General features: G+C 39.2%; 1 protein-coding gene across 7 annotated transcripts in view; it reads right to left on the bottom strand.

The window, feature by feature from the left end:
- The window catches only part of COBLL1 (cordon-bleu WH2 repeat protein like 1), a 79462-nt gene extending 65806 nt beyond the window's left edge, over positions 1-13656 (bottom strand). Inside the window, exon 1 of one of the 7 annotated variants that reach the window (XM_039727227.1) lies at positions 13536-13656. Coding sequence is in view for 3 of the 7 variants with exons in the window: in XM_039726479.1 (XP_039582413.1) it covers positions 13165-13238 (74 nt within the window). In the remaining 4 variants the exon portion in view is untranslated. The other 6 variants (XM_039726479.1, XM_039726647.1, XM_039727057.1 and 3 more) reach the window with 6 other exon arrangements.
- Between the last annotated feature and the right edge of the window lie 9905 nt (positions 13657-23561).

Genomic DNA, 23561 nt, shown 5'->3' with positions numbered 1-23561 from the left:
AAATATTTCACATCCTCCTCAGTAAAATCACCTTTGACTTAAATATAGTGAAGGGGTTTTCTACTTGTTCTAAACAATCATAAAGAGGTAAAAATAACCCCATTCTGTTTGTCCTATTGAATAAGGGATTAAAATAACTGGCAAGGCTTTAAGTCATGAGCTTGAGGTGGATTCACTAGGTCACAATTGGAAAAGGAGAACTGCCAGTCCTTGATAAGCACAGCAATTACCATTCTTTTATATACAGAACCACTCAAAGGGAGTACAGCTTCCTTAAACAGCAATCACAGCATATCCTTTGATTTATACAGCAGTCCTGCAGCAATACAACCAACATCCTGTTTTCATCTTAAAGTACAGCTGGGCACTTTGTCTACAGACTTTATTTATCGGAGTCCCCATAACTGAGTGCCTTGTCATTATAAGAAACAGCACCCTTCAACTTAGCAGCATTTTATCTTCCTGGTTCTTTCCTTATGAAAATTCTTACATGGTATGCACCTGACCAATAGAGCAAATAGAGCTTTACTGCAAACTTCAATACAATGTGACTTAAGTTTATAAATGTTAACTAAATACAGTAACACACTTCTCCCACCCAAAAAGTCATGTAAAAAATGCACCCAAGAAATTTCAGACAAAAAGGGTTTTCTTACCTCATGGATTTCAAAAGAAAGGACAAAAATATCTAAGCTGCCAGATCTCCTAAAGCCTGTAAAACACACAAATTCCTGATATCTGAAACCACCTCTGTAAGTTCATCCTGGATTTGGAAGTTATTCTTGAATACAACAGCAAATCTCTGTAAAATGCCTAAAAGAATGTATGTCTAAAGCATTTCATCAGACATAGCATGGATTATTTAATAATTCTGTATCCTGTGTTATCACAACAGTCAGATTCCTGTCAGAAATGCAGTATTTTCCACATTCTTACCATGACAGTAGCCAGCCAAATAGCATTTTGAATTATTTACATGCTCATACTCCGTAACCATGCAGTAACTGATGAACATGCCATTCACATGTTGTCACACTCTAGAAATAGAAAGACCAAGAGTGCTTAACTCTACCACTTTATTTGTGCAAAAGTTTTAGAAGAAATTGTTGCTTACTGAATATATTAAATCACTAAACACTTATAAAATGAGGAAACTTCTGCTAGCTATATCTATAAGACATCCACATTTTTTACCCATTTATCCTCAAGCAAGTGGTAAGCTGCGTATCGGCACAATCTCAGTGCAAACAAAGAGGCAATTACTAGTATCAATATAAGGCAAACTTCTTATTTAAAAGTAAATGGCCCTGATTCAAGACCCATAGAGAACCTTGGATTGGTCTGGCCAGAAAACAGCCTGTGGTAGGGGCAAATAACAGGCAAAATTCCTGCCAACACTGTGCAGCAGAAGAAGCCAAAGTGACAAGAATGTAGATGAGAATATCACCTTGACCAGAGTGTCTGCTCCTGTCCTTAGTGGTATGAGATAGGTCAGGACAAGCTGCAGACAGTTCATTTGCTAAAATCTCCAAAAATTTGTCATTAATTCCCCACAATTAACTGCAGCATATCAGTGCTTCACTTGTTGTCATAAAACTGAAATTAACAAGTGGAAAACCAGAGCAGTCAATTTGGATAAAAAGTTCATGAGCAGCTATCTATTCAGATCATAGAAGCAGAACAAGACATAAATAAGGGAGACTAAAACTCAGCTGCAAATCTGTGAACTTTTCTGAAGTTCACCCTCACCCTGCTGAGTAAAACTGTCAATAACCCAAAGCCCATCTACCTCCCCCAAGTACACTTTCTCTCTACCAGTAAGTATGGGTTGCGTTTTGAATGCCTCCCAAAAGAGGAAATTCATGAAAAGAACTCTGGCTTCATATCAGAGAAGAGACTGAAATTGTGGCTAATGGCCATCCCACCGTTCTTTTGACACACATAAAACGACAATGATCAGAATTTTAGATATTTTTATTACATGAATATAAAGTCACTAGCCTAATGCTGTTAGCTTGAAGCAGAAAGGCTCTTTGGATGCAGAAATTCAAAGCTGACACTTCAAAAACATCACAAGCTACAATATGCTACAAAAATACAAGCTACAGACAAAGAAACAAAAGCCTTGTCTAACATTAAAAACAGGAGAAGGTACTATCCCAGACTTCCATGATTTGATTATCAGCAACTTATCACAGGCTTCTTCTGACTGAAGCAGAGAACATGAAGTTGCAACGAACTGAGTCTACCAGCTCAACAGCAGCAGCAAACCGACTCAGCTGAGAACAAGACACACAAACTTCCTTCTACCTGGAGAGTCCACAAGGGAGGGAGAGAGGTATGCAACTTCTGTCAATTATTCAAAATCCAAACAAAGAAACAAAAAAATGGGGGGAAGTGGAAGAAATAATTTCCACATCCAGTGTCAGATCTTTGAATCAGCCTTCCTCACAGACCAAGCCACTTCTTTCTTGCTGTCACTTCAATAGTTAAGTGAAAATATTTGTTAATCAAAGTCACTGGTAAGCACAATGGTACACAATAGTGGTACAGCTACGTCAGGTTGAGAATGTGACTCACATTTTCTGACGGATCTCATTTTATCATCAGAAGCAAAAAGTTTTTTAAGTTGAGGTAAATGACTGTTTACAATTCCAACCAATGCTATGTTGTGTTTAGCCATGCCCTTTTGTCTTTGGTAAAGGATCACATGGTCTTTTACAGAGAGATGGGAGATCTTTCGACCATGTCGAGCATTTATTCACATGATACCACAAACTGACTCAAGGAAACAGTCAGTGTATGACTGAGATGCAAAATATGATGTGACAGGATGTGGGAAAGGCCCATAAGTGTAGATAGAGTTTTCCAGATATCATTAAGCTTTTAAAATTATTTAAAAATGAAAGTTAAAACATTATAAAGTACTTCTAAACTTGGAGCTTTTGTTCTCCAAGGGTCCAGAAGGACTCTTTGAATACTTAACCATTTTTCCCTCCTAAGAGTATGTTGTCAGCAAATTAATTGCACTCTTCTCAATGATCTAGGGTAAAATTTTGCAAGAGTGTTTCTACATTAGTTACTAAAGCTCTTCCAAGTGGCCCTGACAAACATTTTTACAAAATAAACAACTCACTGGACACGTCATTTCCTACTGTCCATGTCCACCACGAGAAGGAAGAGACAGCATCAGCCTGTCAGAGAATACACAGATTTCATTCAGGAAATGTGAAGCTGTTCTTGCCTAGTGGAGACAGAATGCAGGACAGCTGCCTCTTGTGCAGGCAGAGGGGCAGAGTGCTGACCAACACCACAGAGATCCTGCCACAAGAGCACTTAGGCTACCAAGTCCTTTCAAAGACTCATCTATGGGAGTAGTACAGTATAGGATGAAATCTCAGCATCTATGTTATGTGTCATTATTTCCAGTCTCAATTCTAACATAAAATCTTATTCTGGATTAAGTACTGGCGAGCAGTCTTTAAAAAAAAATATTCCTGTAAACCTGTTAGCTGGCAGGCTTTACATATTATAACTACAAAATCCAGGAAATTTCTGGGGTGAGTAAAAGCAGAAAGAAAAACTAACAACAGGAGCCCATAAGCAGTATCTTAAACCACCAGAGAGAAGAAAAAAAAAAAGAACAAATTGATTTGTTTGAATATTTGTAAAACTATCATAATACCACATCCCTATTTTTTTTCTAAAATAAATTGTTTTATACTTTTAAGGCTTCTTCCAACATTTACAATTCATTGCATTTCTCTCCTTCTTTATTAACTTAAGATTTATGGATAAAGATGCATTACAGCAGTGTATTTTGGGAGGAAGACTGGAAAGTTTATAAGAATGTTTGGGCAGCAGAAATGTAAGACCAGTCAAAGAAAGATGCTTAGAAATCAGACAGATTCCAACAGTTCAGACAGTGATGTCAGATCCTTATTACTTTTCCAAAATAAGCCTCTTCAGACTCTCTCTTACACCCCTATCGACAACCAGCTCTGAAGAAGTGCTTATAAAATACTTTGGTTTTTCCTGTCTTCTACATTTTCACCTTGCTTTTCTACAAAAGTGAACAAGCATTGCCAGGTGTATTGAGAATACCTCAACAATACCTAGGACAGGACAGGGGGCATTTTGTGCCCCGCACTGCAAAAAAACCATCAAAACAAATCACAAAAATTATCTAGATTCCAAAATTCTCTGATCCCTGCACATATCACTTGACAGAAAACCAGAGCCATCTCCCTACTCCAAAAAAAACCCCAACCAACCATCAGGAAATAAGAGAGAAGCCTGAGGAAGCTGAAGGAGTAAAGACACATCTGACCCAGTTCCATCAGTTCATTTCTACAACAAATTCCTGATAATCTACATGCAGATATCATATTATACATATATATATCTAATTCTGAGAAAGAACAGCATGTAATACATGAATAAAATTACTGCTACTGGCCCAACAAAGTCATAGGTAAACTCTGACTTGCTTGAATAAAGAAAAAAAATCCAATTTCATGTCTGTAGTGATCACTGCCAGCCTTGAGACCTCAGCTTCAAGTCCTGCAATATCCAGGGCATTACTCAACCATAGATAAGTGAGCAGATGAGATCAGCAACTGCAAAGACAGCCAATGACCCCGCTTTAAAATGCCACATAAAAGGGCCTGGAAACCATTCTCTCCTTCAACAATGTAGTGAAAAATATCCTCAATGCCTATATAAGTACAAGGGAATAAGATGCACAGAGCTAGGTAAAACAGAATATATAAGTTTTAAACACAAAACCATATTTATAAAAAGAAGAATTTATAGTTTCAGAGTGAAGTTGGGGAAGAGGAATTACATACAGGCAGAATGGGATAGAGGTGGGGAAAAGAAAAAAACAAAAAAAACATACAGAAAGACCAAGCTGCAAGGCAAGGCTTTTTCTACAGTAAGATTTAAAAGAATGCACAAAGCCAGAATGCTAAAAAATCCACTCAACTTGCTGGGTTCTTACCCCTTCAGGCAGAAATTAAGTACATCTTTCTTTAGTAGTAGCTGTAAAACTTACTTAAGATTGAGCAAAAAGGAACTTCCTCCAAGCAGTGAGTACTTTCAAAGGTGAATGAGGTAAATGTAGCTCAAGAAGGGTGCCAAGGATGGAATTAGTGAGGCTGATTTGTAATGTGGGTGGAAGGAGAGAATCAAAATTGCAGGCAGGGGAAGTAAGAGCCCATGAATCAGAGACCAGGAGAGGATACAGAAAAGCTTAGGTCTGGAGACTTCAGAGGGTAAATGGAAAAAGCAATAACTCATCAGAAATGAAAGTCGGGAACCTGGGAACAACTTTCAACATATAATGATACCTGATTTATGAGGAATTAAATATCCCAAATTTTAATATTTTTTTAATTCAAAATTTTAAAAATCAAAGTTTGAATTGCTGGCATGGGTTGAATTTCTGATTTTACACAAATGCCTTGAAATTATCAGAAATTCCACCTAGTTGATTGTCATCAACTAAGACATACTTTGTTTGTCTTACTAACTAAAGTAAAAAACCCATCCATCCATGCAAATAATTTCCATGCTCTCAAAGCCAGAATGGTTACATTTTGAATTCTGCACAACATTATTTTTTAATGAAAAGGACAGAATGTTGACATCCGTAGCTACTAGGAAAGAAAGAAGTACTTCATCTTTACTTCAAAGAGTTACACACAGCAGACAAATTGTAAACATTTTTTCAACTTTGTTATTAATAAATATTTTGGCTCCTTTTTTTTTTTTTAGATCAGAGACAAAGCATTATTCCTCCCACATAAAAAGAGCTTTCAACATTGCTGTCACAACAACAGTTTAACAATGGCCAGCTCAGTAGATTATCCTGTACCTGCAATATTGTGCCCAGTTATTTTGTCAGTCCAGTTTGACAATACAGAAGGACTGAGCTAGGTTTTACAAAAGTCAAGAGCAATACAATGATACTTAAACAAATGGCAAACTAGTGAATGACGAAAAAATACAAACCAAACTTGGCACACCATATTCTTTCCTAATACCCTTCAAATTATTCTGATACCTACATATAAAAAGATTCTGGGCAAAAGTAACACTACTCTACTGATGGTCCCATTTCCTTGAACATTCTTATTTACCTCACTTAATCCAGCAAAGATCCCAGCACATCAAACAATGGAGGAAGGGAGGGACACATGGACAAAAAACCCAAACAAAACAAACAAACAGTCATACTGAATGAAACAAAAAAAAAATGTAATTAGTTTTGTGAAAAAAAATAGAAGAAGCAGCTCCTCCAGACAACTTTGTCAATTTTAAGTCTGTATTATGGGCAGAGCTGAAAATGCTTATGCTCTTCCCACTGCACAACAAGTGCAGTTTAAAAGTCAAACCCAGTGTACAGAAAAGCTTCAGTCTTTGGAAGAAAACCCATCTGAAGGCCTGAAATTAAAGTAAAATACCAAAAGGGATAACTAATTATCAACAGAAAACCAAGGCACATAAAAACAAAAAAGAACATTGCTAAATCAATACATCAATAACTCAGGAATATTAGATTGAAAATTGATTTGATTTTAAAGAAAAATAAACATATTTCTAATGCTCTTCTTTTGAGAGAGGATGGTGTTTTCCTTGTTGGAGGTATTTTGTCTCTTTCTGTTGGAGGAAAATTCAAGCTCACAACATTTGTTTAACATAGAACAACAGTTTGCATTGTTTGGGAAGGAGAGGTTTGTTTGTCTATTATTAAATAATAAGATCAATGATATAATAAACAACAATAATAAATAATAAGATTCCAAACCAAACTCCATTTCCAGAAGAGAAATGAAAATCATATAAACAGGCAGAAAGTATTTTTAAAGCACAGCTAAGAAAGCTTCCAAGCTGTACTATTTCTTCAATGAGAACCTCAGTAGAGCTAAAGCTTGCAGCAAAACCAATGCTTTCTCACAGAAGAAAGCTTAAGCCCAGCTAAAAATATTCACATGCTCTATTTTCTTTAACTGAAAATAGTGATCCTCACAACCATAGACACGCAGCAGATCTGACATTAATACAAGTTCCCAGGGAGATATTTCATAGACAGATTAGGGACTCGTCCTTTAACCACCTATGGCACTCTGATCATTTACAAAAACCAAACAAATGCATGTGCCCTTCTGAACTGGATAATCTCCTAGCAAACAAAAACAAATCCAGGAACTCTGAATTCTGTAAGAATTCCCATGGTGTTCCATTTCAGCATAAAAAATAATTTCTTAAGCCATGAAAAAAATGCAGTCATATCCATCAGTCTATCACATGAAGATTTTAAGTCAGAACATATCTACTGGAACTGCAGTTACTAAGTGTTTAAATTCACTTCATAAAGAGCTGCATTTTTAATTGTGGGATCTTACCTCAGGAGAGAATTCAGGTGAAGCATCAGGTTTTTAATTGGTTGCTACAGCTCAGAACAGCAGGGGTGGTTTTCCCCCTTGAGCCCTCCATTGTTGCAAGCTGCACAGTCAGTTTCCTCTTCATTGTGCTAATGCTGGGCACAGCCACAGAACTCTACGGGAATCTAGGAACCAACATCTCAGTTTCTTGTCATCCTCTAATGCCCTGAACGTCAGCTCTTTTAGAGCTGTACACAGTGACACTCGCAGTGAAGAGCAACTTCCTCACACTGCAGACAGCTATGTGAACTCAAGTTAGAGCAGCAGGGCAGCTTCTGGGCTAGGGAGAGCCAGGTGAGAAGAGAAGAAAGCACACAATCAGATCTGGTTTAACTTGCAAGCAGCTATAAAGGAGAGCACCTGGCATTCCTTGTATCCACTGCATTAACACGGCAACTCATTACATTGACTTGTTAATTTCTAGAAAAAAAAATAATAAATATTTAGTTGAGCATGCTAACCTTGTTTGCTAACCTTGTAACAGCTCAAACGGCTGGCTGGATAATCTGGCATCTGCTGTTCCCCAGCAGTGGCAGCCTAGAACAGCAGTCAGGCTAGAAAATACAGCATTCTCAGAAATTTTTTTCCAAGCTACAGCAAAGATAGTCAGAAATGGCACTACACTCTATGAAGGGAGACGTATTTAGGTGCTGCCAGATTACAGGAGAAACAACTTGTTTGTGACTTTAAAATATTCCTACTCAATTATTTTGTCTGTCAGATGACAGAAGTCCTGTAAAGAGGAAACTTTCAGTTTCCTCTGGAATCTAAGGTTTTGGTCCCCTACAATGGACTCTTTTCTTCTTCCACCCAACACACACGGGCTTACTCAAAACAAATAGTGATCTTCAGGTTTAGGAAAACACTGTGATCCCATTTAAAGTAGATGAAAAAAAAATCCAGTAACTGCAGAAAGAACCTACCATAAGGTTACACCAAAACCCACCTTCCAGTCTCAAGCACTTTTTCCCCTCAAATGCTTTTGATATCTCACTATCTAGCTCTCACTTTTCTTTTTCACAGGATACCAATACACTTGGACCAAGCTTGGAAATAACTCTGCTAATCTCTATTTGTGTATTACCCTCCTACACATTTTTTCTCCCTAGTATCCGCATTCCACCCCCTAATGTTTTCTTGATCTCATTCCCACAGCAACACACTCCAACAGGGAACATTACCAGTAACTATTCCATATGCACCCAGCTATGACTTCAGACTTGACTAAGTTTGAGTAAACAGCTTTTAAATACAACATTCAGTTAATGGCATCAGCGTCATTCCACTATTTGAGATTGCCTTGCTTAAGGCAGATACATGGATAAGAACAACATAATCACCTCAAGAAGAGTTATGTGCACATTTGGAACTCAGCTGGCAAACTGGCCCCTGGAATGATTAGCATTCAAGTGGCTCCTGATGGGCATCCACCCACAAAGGAGCCAACTCCCTGCTTCAAACATCCAGCAAGCTCTACAGTCACAAATTCTCAAAATTCTTTCTATTTTGTTATTGCTATTTACTTGTTCCTCATCAGGGTCATGGAGGTGAGAAGAACATGTAAGTATTATCTTGAAGTCCCAGGTGTAAGAAATGAAGCACATCTAAAATAGACCCATTAGATAGACCCACATCTAAGACAGACCCAATTAGAAGCACAAGTACAAAAGTTCTTGTACCTAACGATAAACACGTGTGTACAATATACAGAGCAATGGAAACAGATAATTCATTGCAAGAGAAAAATGTAGTTTCACCCTTACATAAATTTCACCAAACTGAGCAAATTCAGACACATACCAAAGTCCCCACACCCACTCTGGGGCTGTGGCTCAGGCATAGAATGCTTGGTTTGAAGCTATTGCTAAACTTGCTGTCCCTTCTCACACTCCACAACAAGAAGGACTTTCATTTATACTTGAACAAACCTGTGCTATGTTGTGAGCTGACTCAAACAAACGCTTGAAAGAGAAGGAAGAGAGCTTAAATCAGTATTCCAAGCTTGACACCAGACATTTGCCAGAACTGCCACAGCTGATGTCTCCATATTGTGATTGAAATTATTTGATGAAAACTCAGTTACATGCAAGAGAAAAGGTAAATTTCTTGGGTTTTCTGAAAACACCTCTTACTACCTGAGATAGCCCTGGAAATCAGGTGAAAAAGACATTTCTCCTGTTCTCCTTAAATTTTTAACTACATCCACTACACCAAGCACCAGTGAATGGGAACCTGAAGTCACACAGGAAAAGTGGTTTTGGTACTAAGCTAATCAAAGCTGTTCAGCCCCGCCCCTTTCCCCACACAACCAGCTCTGTCTTCAGGCCCTGGAGAGCAGCTCCATCTCCTAAGCATGTTTTTGTTTCACACACAATGAGAATGATAAAAACCAAGGGGGTTTGCTTGGGTAAAGGAGGTCAGAAGCTGTTCTTTTGTATGCAAGCATATAGCTTTTAATATGATTTACAGGAACAAACGAAATAACATAGAATTCTTAGAAGCATTACAATTGAATTAAAGGTGGATCTCAACAGGAAGGCTAGTATTTCAAAAGATATGAATACTACATTTACCAAAATTCACATTTGCTCCAATATTCTAATGGCATATTAAGCCATAATACAGTTCTTCATGGTCAAATTCTGTGTCAACTACTGACATCTACTTATAATGAAAAAAAAAGTATTTACTCCAGGTTACAGGATTGCTGTCCAGAAAGAGTAGGAAAATTGTGTTCAGAAGCTAGGATACCAACTACAGCCACTCCTTTTTTTATTTATAACTATTAAATCACACATTTTCCTGTAATTTCATAAAGCACATTCAGCTCTGTGATGAACAGGAGCAGACTTTGTCAACTGGCCTGGCAGGAGCTCTGTGCCACAAGCACTGCTCAGACTCAGGGTACGATAGATGAGCTACAAAACTCCCTAACTGTCCAGCCAAGTTTCTCCTGCCAGGAGAAACTATGTGTCATGGTAAGCCAGTTACTGGGCACACCTCCTATTCATCATAGTCCAAAATACTCCAGCCAGTTGCTGGGCACAGTCTCTATTCACCACATTATAAACCAAGAAAAAGAAAATCCAGCAGAGGCCATTTTTAAAAAAAATCTTTTCTTATTTACCTTGAATGTACAGAGAGAATAACATGGGCATGTTTCTCATCAAATTCAGACAAATATTTTTATCCACAACCGGTTTTAATAAACATTTTTTCAATAGGAAAGCATAATCCTGCATTAAAAAAAAAAAGACAGGATCCTTTCCCAGAGCTTGTCCCCATTTTTTATCCACAACCGGTTTTAATAAACATTTTTTCAATAGGAAAGCATAATCCTGCATTTAAAAAAACATAATAAAAAATGACAGGATCCTTTCCTAGAGCTTGTCCCCACGGATCTGATAACAAAATTCTCTATTAAAGAGCCACCAGTGATCAAGTGTTATAGGACTTCCAAGCTTTAACTAACATCAGTGCTTGAAAATTTACAAAACACTACCTTCTCAGCAGTTAGCATAAACAAACTTTCTCAGCTGTTAAGAGTTACCAACAATTACTCCACAGAACTTCAAACAGTGATTTAAGAATACATTGGCTAGTGAACAGTTTTCAGCTGTGAATTAGCAACACTTTCAACCTGGCTAAACAAGTAAAGAAGAGATGTAATGCAGTATATTACATCATTTGGTAATACATTTAAAGAAAAATGCTATTTCAACTGAAATTCTTCCCAGATTGCACAAATTTTCCTATCATCACAGAGAAGGAACAGTAGCTGTGTAGTATTCAAAAATATTTCTGTGGACTCCTTTCAGTAAAACTGGGAGTTGTCTTCTTTTCTGGTATATCCACATTTTTTTCCCCAAATCCAGCATTTCACGAGCAAATGAGACCATCTTACGGAAATAGTTAAGACTGTCAATAAAGAACTTTTGTAGCAAGAAAGGCCTGGCAATTTGATTTTCTAAGTACTAAATTATATGTGAACAGCTGATAAAAGGCCTGAAAATCTCTCTGCGAGGCTAATGCAATGAGCACTACTATTAGGCACATTCATCTCAAAACTGAGAAGGGGATGCTGGCAGATGCGTGAAGTCACATAAAGGGAACTCAGATGTCAAGCAGCAGTCAAAATTCACTATGTCCAACAGCTTTATAGCAGGCAACAGGCCTAGAGGAACTGTCAGAAGAGCCAAAGTTTTAATTGTATCTTTTTGCTTGTTTTTAGGTTCCTGCTCACAAGTAAAACTGAAGACTTTCAAGACATACTGTTTTTGCCACTCCCTAACCTGGAAAAGAAACCTATTATCCTACACTCAGTCCTTCCAACTATGCTTAAGTACTTAGAGTCTTCAAAATGCAGTAATTATCTATACTATAATTATACCTTCTACACTGATTAACAATATAAAGTCAATTTCTCAACGGCTACATATAAATGTGGAACGGTGACAAGGCCTTAAGTGAATAAACACCCTTTATGAGTCTTCCATATTCACTACAGCCATGACTTCAAACTGATTCGATTACTGCTGCAAATACTACAGTAAACTGCAGTCATCTGCACCTGTTTATCCTGTAGCCGCTCGGTCAGCAACCCAAGTAATCCATTTTTGCAAACAGTATGGAAGTTCCACAAAAACGTTCATGTTAAAAGATACACCCACCACGTATTTTGTCTATTCTATTTACAGATAACTTCAGCAGTCTTGCCAGTGTTTTGATTCACTCCAGTTCCTAGTTAAGTCACTGAGTAAACTAATTTTCTTCAAACGTACCTGACTAGTTAAGGAAAAATCCTCCTCCTGATCTATAACTGGGGTAGTTTTACTTAGAATTTTTAAAATATTTTCTTTAACGTTAGATTTTCTACTACAAGCAAAATAAAAACGGAGGGGCCTAACACGTAAAAAGAAACAAGCTAGCCCTTTTACTACTCCAAACAGATGCTGCTTGTTTTATTTCCTTTTCCCCAGCGTCGGCAGTTCCCAGAGCACCGAGGAGGGCGCAGCCCTCCCAGACCGCCGCCACTCTCACCCAGAGAGCTGAAGTTGACTCCGCACACCCAAGGATGCTCCGACCGGCAAGTGCTGACCCGCAGTGATTTATTTGCCAGAGGCGCCGAGCACCCGGCGGGTCCCGCGCCGGCAGCTCTGCGGTCCGGCCGAGGCAGCGGGACGGCAACGCCGGCGGGCGGGTCGCGGCTCGGGCGGGCACGGCCCAGGAGGGCGGCGCGGCCCCACGGGCTGGTCCCGCCGCCGCCGTCGGGGCAGCCGTTTAACGGTCGCGCGGCTCCATCTGCCCGCGGTCCCGCCCGAGGCTTCCGCCTCCCCCCGCCGCAGGAGCCCCGGGACGGGGCACAGGGAGCACGCCCGTCCCCGGCGCTGGGGAGCCGCCTCTCGCCGCTGGCTGCGTCCCAAGCAACGCACCTCAGAGCCGGGCGCGCACAGCCCGGCCTCCCCGACCCGAGCTGCCCCCTCGCTCTCACCTCACCTCACCCAGCCCCGCGCACGGCCCGGCTCCCGCCGGCTGTTCCTGCGGAGCCGGGGGCGGCCGCGCTCCCGCCCGCGCCGTGAGCTGTGCTTACCCGGAGGGTGGCGGGGCGGCCGCCGGCCGAGCGCGGCCGTCCACACCGTCCATACCGGCGGCCAAGGGAGCGCAGGGCGGGCGCAAGCCCGGGACCCGCCCGCACAGCCGCGGCTCCCCGCCTCACCTGCTCGGGGCGGGCTGAGGAGGGCGGCCCCGCTCCGCAGCCCCGGGCACCGCCTCGCCCCCGAGCCCGGGCATTTCCCGCTGTTTACGGCGCGGACACTCGGCGCCTGCCCGCGGTGGCGGCCGCGGTCACGGCCTGTGCCAGGCTCCTGCGGATCGTGGAACCACACCTTGGGCGTAGGAGAGAAAAAACACAGAGGCAAAGAAAAAAAAAAAAAAAAAAAAAAAAAAAAAGGCTAAACCGAACTTCGCGGCCAGAAACTTGAAATGCGGAACCTTCCTTGCTCCGGCACGCACGGAGACAGAGATTCCCTGTTCCCGTCCCAGCGCCTCCCTCCCGCCCGCCCCCGCACACCCGCTGTCCCCACACACCCGCTGTCCCTCCAGCTGCGGCCGGAGCGGGGACTCCGCTCGGCCTCGGCCGCGGGCTGTCAGCGGCCAGCGGGGGCAGGGCCGCTCCTCTGGGCTGGAATTTTCCTCTCCCCGAGCGAAACGTCCCGGCGGCCGCCTCGGGCTCAGCCCTTTCCCATTCCAGCCACCAGGGCGCGAGGCGAAATCCCCACAGGTGGGGAGAGCCAGGCGCGGGGCCGGGATGCGGTGGGACATCAAACTGTTCTGCCCGGCCACCGGGGCTGGGCCGCGCTGTGCCCGCTGCCGGGACTCGGCTGAGCCCCGCGGTGCCACAGGTGACGAGCTCCCGCCATCAGGAGCGGTTTCAGGCCGATCCGAAGTTTGCTGGCTGAGCATGACGGCGCCTCAGCTTCTCTGTGCAGTGACTGAGCAGATGGGGTAGTAACTGTGTCAGCACAGAGCGCCGTCCCTGCTGTGCTGTGGGACCATGGCATTGGCCAGTACATGCAACTCTCTATACAGGTAATATTTTGCCCAGTGTTTAACAAAAGTTGAAAAACAGCCAGCGTCAAAGCATTATACCTTTCTTATTTTCTCTGTAGGAAAAATAGAACGTTGCATTCAAGTATAAAAGTCCTTTTTCTGACTAGTTCTAAGATTATATATCTGGAAAAATTAATATAATTGACCATTTGATGTTAATGTTCTTCATAGCTAGTGTAATACTGTATGTAACATTGTAGAGATACTGTACTTTAATAACATTTTGCTTCTCCCTCATACGCCCTTCTCGTCTGCTGTGTGCTTCTTCAATAAAGATTTTTTCCAACTTTTCTGCTTTTTCACTGGAGACTAACCCTGAAGCCACCTGTTTTGACAGACCCTAGAGGTTATTCACAGCCTGAATAACCACATGCCATTATCAGGCACACCCCATTAATCTGTGTATGTTTCTTAAACCAAAAAAATTAATCACTGGTGAGTCAGATGCATTTTCCATGGTCCAGTTTTCAGAGAGGCAGTGTTCAATGAAGATCCATTAAGACTCTCAGGAACAATTTCACTGAGGACCTTAAGTAAGTTTTGGACCCTTTTGTCTTTTGACACTCCACTTTCTATTCCCACACTCCTCAAATTGTTTGGCTACTTCCTAGGTTAGGAGAAGGTTGATAAATTATTTTATATGTAGACTGTTCCTGCAATCGGGGCATGGTAACTTTCTGCATTCACTTTGTAGCATTAGTTTAAGTACAAAAGAATTCTCTGCTTCCAACCAGCTACTTCTTGGGCAAAACCATAATGTGACAGCACCTTCTAAATTAATGAAACTCCCATGCAAAGGTGTGAGATGATTTAACAGCATAATGATGTTTCAGCTGAAGACCCTGATTGTAGCTGATTGTGTGTTTCTCAGAATAATTACATGTTGGTGTCATGCTGCCATCCCTTCTAATAAACTTTGCATCACCACCAATAAATAAAGAGTGTTGTAACACTCCCTTTATAATCTCATTTGAAAACCAATATATGCTATAGTCTAATTGTTTTGGCAAGTATTAATGCCACAAAGATTGTAATCTATTGAATAGCTCATATGTGCTCATAATAGAAACTCAGCAATGCCAGGCAGAAAAGTGACATTAGGGAAATAACATTAAAAAAAATTATTAGTGGTGCAATTTCCAATAGAGCCTGGGGGATTATCTAAAAAAGCAGTTCACTGAATAATGCCAATCTCACTTTAAGAGGGGAGAGGTTATGCTTATTGCCTTACACTACCACATGTCTTACTCTTATCTCAGTTGTTAACAAAACACATCTGAAATTCTGATCACTAGAAACATTGTAGGCTCTAAACTTGAATGCCTGCAGGCCATGTTCTGCAGTGACAGTTTTACAATAACTAGACTTAAAATAGTTGGATTTTGAGGTAGTGGAGATACCATTTCTCTTCAGGGTCTCAGTTTTTTAGAGACAGATTCTGTCCCATGGCAATTTGTTTCTTTATCAATAGAAAATCAGTTCTGTGTTCGAGTTTCAAAAGATGTTGACAGAATCAAATGCTCTTTTTAATTTTTTCTATTTTTATAAAGTTTCCAACTTTGTCCTGATCTCAAGACATTGTTCATACAAATCAATCATAACTCTCTTACACAATAAACAGAAGGCTGCATCAGAGAATACCAAGTTAACACAATATTCATTGTCTCTTCTACTGAATAGCCAAAGGGAAAAAAAAAACCACAACAAAACCTTTAAAGTTGCCCAGATTTTTCAAGCTGATCCATGAAGTTATCATTGTAACAATCAATGAAGTGGTAGGTTATTAATTACACCATTGCAATAATGTCATCTTTTGTCCATGGTTTGAGGTAAAACAATCATTTATCTGGAGGCATTAATCCATGTGGCAAGCTGCCACCCGCCGCACTTGGTGAATGTACTCGGGTTATTGTATATTTAGTATAAATGTTTGCAGATTAATACCCAGTTCTGATTACTGTTAGCATAACCTTCAAATTTTGCGGGTAGTGAGAACTGCTAATTGCAACTGATATTTGAAGGAGAACTTCTGTCTTAGGTAGAAACATGAAGTTCCAGGTACATTACTAACTATGGGATTTTTATACAAGTTAAATTACTAAAAACAAAGCCTTGCCTGTTCTAAAAAGCCAGCAATACCCATGGCATTTTTCATAACAGTCAGAAGTTGCCCTAGATGGCTTCAGTACTTCTGGTTGTTCTCTTCTGTTTAAGAGGTTGCCAGAAATGTGAATACAAATATTTTTGAGTGAAAGATGCTGTAGAAATGTAGTGGACAGTATGATTTTCAGAGGTATGCCCATTATTGCATAAGGTGAAAGCTTTTTGAAGTGTTAAATAGACCACAGGAGCCTTACAATATTTTTTGCTATTGTAAAGGTCTGCTTCCAAGGTCTTTTAAAATTTCTTAATACATAACAGGTTATAGTGACATTTTGTGATTTAAGGACGTAACCTGAATGCACTCCTAATGTGGTTTTGTACATTGAAAACCATACTGTGTCACACTATAGTTGTTTTGAAAATTATTGTGCAAAGTAGGTGTAAAATAGATTATGGAATTGAAAGGTGTTTTTCTTGTTAAATTACTTTTCTGATGCATAATTAAATGCATTAAAAAGCTGAGCTGTTTGTTCTATACGTTTTATCATGTATAGGAGACATTATAAAAATCAGGATTTTACTCTTATGCTATAAAAATCAAGCAAGGAAATATTATATAATTCTTCATTTTGTTTAAATGAAAGCTAAACCCATATGCAATTCTTTTTCCATGAAGTAGCCAATCAGCCTGTGTTGCATCCTGCTGAACAGCTGCTGTTTCTGTGTTTGCATTCCAGAATGCGGGATAGGTTTTGGGACGTGCACACACATGTACATAGCTACTGAAAGCGTTCCTCAGGCACAGGGACAGGGGTGGGAGCCATGTGCACTTCACTGAGGAGCACTGTGCCCCGTACACAGCACTGCTGAGGACGCACCTCCAGTCCTGTGTTCTGTTCTGAGTTCCAAGAAACACACTGAGGTGCTGGGGCGTATCCAGCTTTGGCCTGATAGGCAAAGTAGAAATAAGGCTACAAAAAACTACCCCATAAACTTTCAGATATAGAACTAAGTAATTTCTTTTGTATAAGGTTTTCCCAATAATCAATGCTATTGACATAATACTGCCCCAAATAGTTTTTGCTCCTAATATGTGCATTACAAGCGTTTATTTTCTTAGAGATACATTGTCCTTTTAGGTCATATTTAAGACCCACATAATGATACCATGATGTACTCTCATTACTACCACTGCATTTTCACTCTGACAGTATTTCTTTTTCACCTTTGGATTGTGAAAGCAAATGTTTGACTGCTTACACGTCATGATTTCTAACTTATTTTGTTGCTGAGCAGTATTTTTGGGGATGCATGAAGTAAAAATTAGTAAGGTGTTCATGTGGATTTACATTGGAATTTAGTAATATTAGAAAGCTTCAGACGATGCTGAATAATGAGTGACATAACCTGTAGAATCATATATGCTGTGAAGTATCCTTGCAAAGTTAATTACCTTTTAAAAGTTTTGTGTAATTCTTTCAAGTCATGTTAGCCACAGTAGTTGCAATGAAAGATAGATGAGAATTAATTTAAATGTTAATCTTAGCTGGGGTTTAGAAGAAACTACAAGTTCATTAAATTACTCTCATGCACTAAATTTCCACATTTTGAATGCACATGGTATGCAAAATCCTCAACACTGAAGTCTGCAAAGCCTAAACAGTAAAAATATTTCTCAAGAAAATCACCTCTGGAAAGAAATATCTGCTCAATTGATTAGTAATTAATTAGTTTATGGCTTATTGTATCACATATCATAACCCTACAAGAAACATAATCTCCTTTTTGTATTAGAAAAATACACTTAGATATAAAGGGAACTGGGGATTTCTTCTACAGAGATAGAGAAAATGTAGCAATAGCTAAACTATAAGCAGATGAGTTATCTTAGGTTCCAAAATCTATATTGCTATGGTTGTACTGAGTCATGAAAAGAAGATGTATTAGCCAAGGAGAAGCCTTATGCTGCACAAATTTGTATGTCTTGGTACTTAGCCAGCTTGCTCAGAACTAGCCTGGGTAACTTTAAAGCTCTCAGGCTTTCTGGACAGCCTCGGAGGTGCTATAAACATAGAGAGGAATCGAATGCCCTATGTTAAGATGCTTTGGAAGCATGGAGAGGGAGTTAAATGCTTCACTTGCATGATATGAACTGTGTACTTTGATTGGACAAGTGAATAAATGGGGAGGAGAGAGGGAAGAGACCCCCCTCCTCTGGAATGCTAACAAGAAAGTGAAGTTTCTCTGTGTGCAGTGTGCTTATTCAGGTGTGCTTTAGGGACCTACAGCTGGAACAGGCCCCACAGCCAGCTCCAAAGGGACACATCACATCTGTTTTAAACACAAGGTAGTACTGACATGTTCAGCACAGACAAATCAAACATCATTTTCATCACATATGCGCACACAGTGAATTCTAAGGGCCTGGAGGAATGTATTTGTTGGGAAAAAGTTCATCCCACCTTCATATGCTGGCAGTTTCAAGAATACAACACTGCACCAGGTTATATATAAGTCACATTGTAGGCTCATATTTTGCTTCACAGATCCACAAATTATTAGTGCTCTAAGCTTTTAGAAAGTAGGATTTTTTTCCCCCAATAAACATTTAAATAGAAGTAATGGATATATACTTGCACAAAGGTTTCAGAGTACCTGACAGAGTTCACCAACTTTTTCAAACACACTGGAGAGGAGCCCAAGCCTATGTATTACAACTGAATGTGGCTTTAAGTCTAGTAAAAGATTCATCATGGGGAGATGAAACATTAGTTACAGAAATTCTTTGAGGTTTTAATCTGAAAATTATTACTGCTCTGAGTTTGAGAGCTTGCATAAATAATTTCAAATAATTTCAAAGCCTAGCTTTGACTGTTTCTTTTCTGCAGTTTGCCATTGTCTTCTAGTAGAATTACCTCTTTAGTGAGCATCTATGCGTAGTCAACACAGCTTGTGCAGGCATGTCAAAGACAATTTTAAATTAGCATATGCGTGAAGCTCAGCTCAAGCTAACAGCTCAGTTTCAGAGACAGGTTTCTGGAGAATGTAGGAGTGAAATTATTTCTCTCCTTGGCTATGCTTAACAGCAGTACACAGGATATAATAGCTCAAGGTATATCCTCTGGTAAGAATCCACCAGTATATTTATCACTTTATCTGCCCTGTAAACAAAAAATGGTAATTAAGCAGCAAAACAGTCTTGCATACAGCAATATGCCCCTGGCAACACAGACTGAGAAAGATGTCTTGCCTTTGTGAGATGTTGTATAAAAACATAACTTGTATCCATACCTATTTGCTATTCATGTACCAAACTGCAGTGTATATAATCAGCATCATTAAATGCTTCTAATTTAAGCAGTAAAGTTCTAGCTAAGTTTAATTTTATTTTTTAAATGTTTGCAGCATTCTCTAGCACTAGTTTTCCCATTTGTTTATAATGGAGGGATTGTGTCTATACACCATAGGGTGCACTCTTCCTAGTACCAGAGATGCCGTTCTTTCAATTTTCCTTCTTTCCAAATTGCTGTGCTAAAATCACTACTTACTATCCACTAAGTAAGGCGTAGTTTGGAAAGTTTCATTTGTATCTTGCCACAATCAGGATGGAAAAAAAGGCTTAACAATCTAGTTTGGATTTGTTCTGTTTACTATGGCATAAAAACGAATATAATGATGCTTAGAATTTTCATGTGCTAACTACTATGTATACAGGCAGCAAATTACATTGCTTTTTACTGTACATTAACATCTATCAATTCACTCTAGTTAAGTACTGTCTACTAACCAGAAACAAAAGTTGCACAAAACTGTCCAAATATTTTCATTAAAAATAAAGTAAAATGATATCAATATATTATATAAATATAATATATAATATATATAAAAATAAAGCTAGGAAAGGCCTTTACATGTAAAGAGGTCTTTACATATGCCCTTAGTTCACCCAAACTGACTTGGGCATTAGGCCAGATCTAGAAGACTGTGCAATGTTCTATTCTGAGCAGTATGACTGCACAATTAAAACATCTGAAGATTCAGCTTCTAGGTAGCTCATTAAAGTATCTTTAAGCTTTTCCTTTGAAAGAAAAAAATAACTAAATACAGCAAAAAAATATTTTGAATGCATCAGTCAGTCCCACTCCATGACCAGTGCCAGCGTCATGCATTTGTGCCAGGAGATGTGAAATTGCCCTTATCATTCTAACTTAAGCTATAGGCCACTGAGCTGCTATAACAGCACTATAGCTATTTCTGACTTTGTGGAATGGGGCCAATGTTTTTCTCAGAAATAAAGGTTAGAAAATGAAAAGAGCACTCTTTTTATCTCCCCTCTATTTTCCTGGAGAAGATTGGGAAAGTTACCAGTAAAGAAATTCATCAAGACTTTTTAAATACAAAGCACCATCTCTGGCTCAGGAAGTTCCTGAACCACAGAGTGCTCGATGACAGGAATATTTGTGGGAGTATATATGTTTTCCCTTCCTTTTCTAGTGTTCCCTCAACATCCATTTTTGGACATTGCCTGAGAAAGGATACCAGGTTAGATAAGACATTCAGTCTGACACTGAGAGGCTATTCTCACGTTTTGTGGCTCTTTAGATATATTTGGAAGTCTGACTTTAAAACACCAGGACCTCATTTTTTAATAAAGTTAAAGGAGTGCTATAGATGTATGCTATTTCTTTGAACCTACTGTAATTATTATTTCAAGTTTTTGCCTTCGGTCTTATTTTTTACATTGTAGTGCACCACACCTTTCAAGTACTTAAGCATTCATAGAGCTGGTGAAGGCAGTTCTGCAGTGTTACAAGGTAAATTGCAGCTCTGCTGAATGACTTACTTGGGTATTGACTTTAGACGCTGTGTAAAGGGGTGATGCTGAATGGCCTCATTAACAACTCTGAGGCCCGTGTGCCTGGGAGATGGCACCAGGACAAGGAGACGTTTTATCTCTCTCTAGCACTGTATGAAATGCTTATTGACTGGCTGAACCTTAAAAGTCAGGCCATTATAGGCAAATACAAGTTCATGGGCTTCATTCCAGACTAATATTCACAAAGATAAACATGTGTATGCTAATTAACGCATCAGAGTGTATTTAGGCCAAACAGTTAAAGAGAAAAGACTGAAGCAGAATTGAGCTGCCCAGATGTAGATTCAGGAGAAGGGGAAAGGAAGGGTAAATAAAGAGTCACCCTAAATAGTTTGTAATTTTTTATTTACCACTTACGAAACTGCATTTGGGAAAAAAGCAATCATACTCTGATCAAAATTATATCAATTTGAGCTGAGTCACACAACCACGTTTTAATTGAACTCTTGTCTCCTGGTTTTACAGACAGAACCCTGCTGCATAACCCGTTTTAAGTAATTCAAGATGCACCTCAGAAAATGCTTGGCCCAAGGGCAGAAAATTTTGGAAACATTTAAAGTGAATGAAAAAGAACGGGAAGATAAAGCTGCACAGTGGTTCAGAAGAAACATTTCTGTGAGGGCAGAAGGAAATTGTTTTAAAACATAGACTGCGCCTATCAAGGTTATAGGGAAACATGACATTTTTCAGCATAAAATATGAAGACTGAGATGAGAGAGAGAATCAGCAAGTTAAAATGTCTGGCAAGGACAGATTACATGGTTAAGGAACACAAAGGTATAGGAAAAAATTCATGGCCAGGTGAGAGCTGGACATATGGTGAGGCTTTAATCCCCAAGTCACTCTGTTTCCTTTAGATCAGAGTGACTCTTAGGATAGATTGTATAACTATCATAATATTTATATAAGAAACAACAACAGCAGCAATAACAACAACAACAATGATAATAATAACCTGATCCTTTTCTAAACTTTTCCAAATCACCTTTTTTCCTACTTCATGTGCCACTGATGAAAAAAAGTGAGTGCTGAGTGCATAAAGAAAATTGCTATTGACTTTTGCCACAATTTCATCCTTCTTCAAGACAGAAAGATCTTCGTGCTAGTAGTTGTCAATTACTTTTATCAACAGTCTTCAGCAAATCAGATTTGTTACTGTCTCAATGTATGAAACAAACAGATGCAAGGCGATGCAGCTGGATCAAGTAGCTTTTATTCCTATGAAAGGTATTTAAACTTGAAAGGTACTGAATATGAATCTGAATTATGTATTTTAAACTGATACAGCAGAAACTATTAAATTTATAATATCTAGGCAACTGTAATTTCTGGATGGAATTACTGAATATAAATTTTTTTGCCCATATCTTTCAATAAAATATTTTTACTCCTCCTTATGATAAAAATCGTATGTTACAAAACATAAGACATAAAGTACACTCTAGTTAATGAAGACTTAAACCAGTGATAGTTAACGTGGATACAATTTATGCAGTTATTATGATGCTTCTGAATTGCAAATCAAATGTGTGCTGTTGAAAGCAAAGCAAACAAAAGTGAATCTGTTCTATTCCAAGTCATGTCACAGAAAATGTAATGCTTCTCCAGTTAAACATAACAGAAATTACTCTTGAAAAAAACCAGAACCTTTTCTGCACTATTCTACCAACTCACCAAATCAGAACAAACACACACCATGGTGAATTCCAGCCTACTGGCTTCAAGGGCAAGATCAAGATCCTCTGTGATTTCTAAGGGTGCAAATTTACCTGATGTTTCAAGGTGCATGCATGACTTCTTTCTTCTTTCTAATAGGTTTATTGTGGACAACATGTACCTTGCTTTATATATGACACTATCTTTCATACTTTTTATTTTATTAAGAATTTACATCCTAATGCTACATACAGCAGGTTTTTTTCATGCATAGTTTGTGACGGTGCATGCATGACTTCTTTCTTCTTTCTAATAGGTTTTATTATTGTGGACAACATGTACCTTGCTTTATATATGACATAATACTATCTTTCACACTTTTTATTTTATTAAGAATTTACATACTAATGCTACATACAGCAGGTTTTTTCATGCATAGTTTATAGTCCCATATAGCATGGGACTATAAGCAGAAAATTGTGCTTGTTCAACTGCACAAGGCAGACAGCTGGAAACTGCTGTTCTATCTACTGAGTGAATTTGCACCAGGATGACCATATGTGCAATATATCTCTGCCTGGAAGGCCACTGATAAAAATTACTGATCATTGCAAAGATCCCTCCTTACTGACGGCTTTTTCAATGTAATTTTTGAACACATGCTACAGTTTAAGTTCAGAGAAAGACTTTAATCACAAGGCCGAAGGAGAAAGGAGCCAGGAGGTGGACTTCAGAGCAACAGTTTTGTAATGTATTGAAGTTGTACTGTTACAGATGTCCATTTTTCCAGTTTTAACTGTGTCTCTATTAACTCAGAATTAAATAATGAGATATATACTGAAAGTTACTTCTATTTAAAAGCCCTAGAA

This window comes from Passer montanus, unplaced genomic scaffold (assembly GCF_014805655.1).
Source record: "Passer montanus isolate IOZ18808 unplaced genomic scaffold, ASM1480565v1 scaffold1, whole genome shotgun sequence".
Classification (NCBI taxonomy): Eukaryota; Metazoa; Chordata; class Aves; order Passeriformes; family Passeridae; genus Passer; species Passer montanus.
Note: the sequence above shows the minus strand (reverse complement) of the source record. Positions and strands in the feature narration are given on the sequence as shown.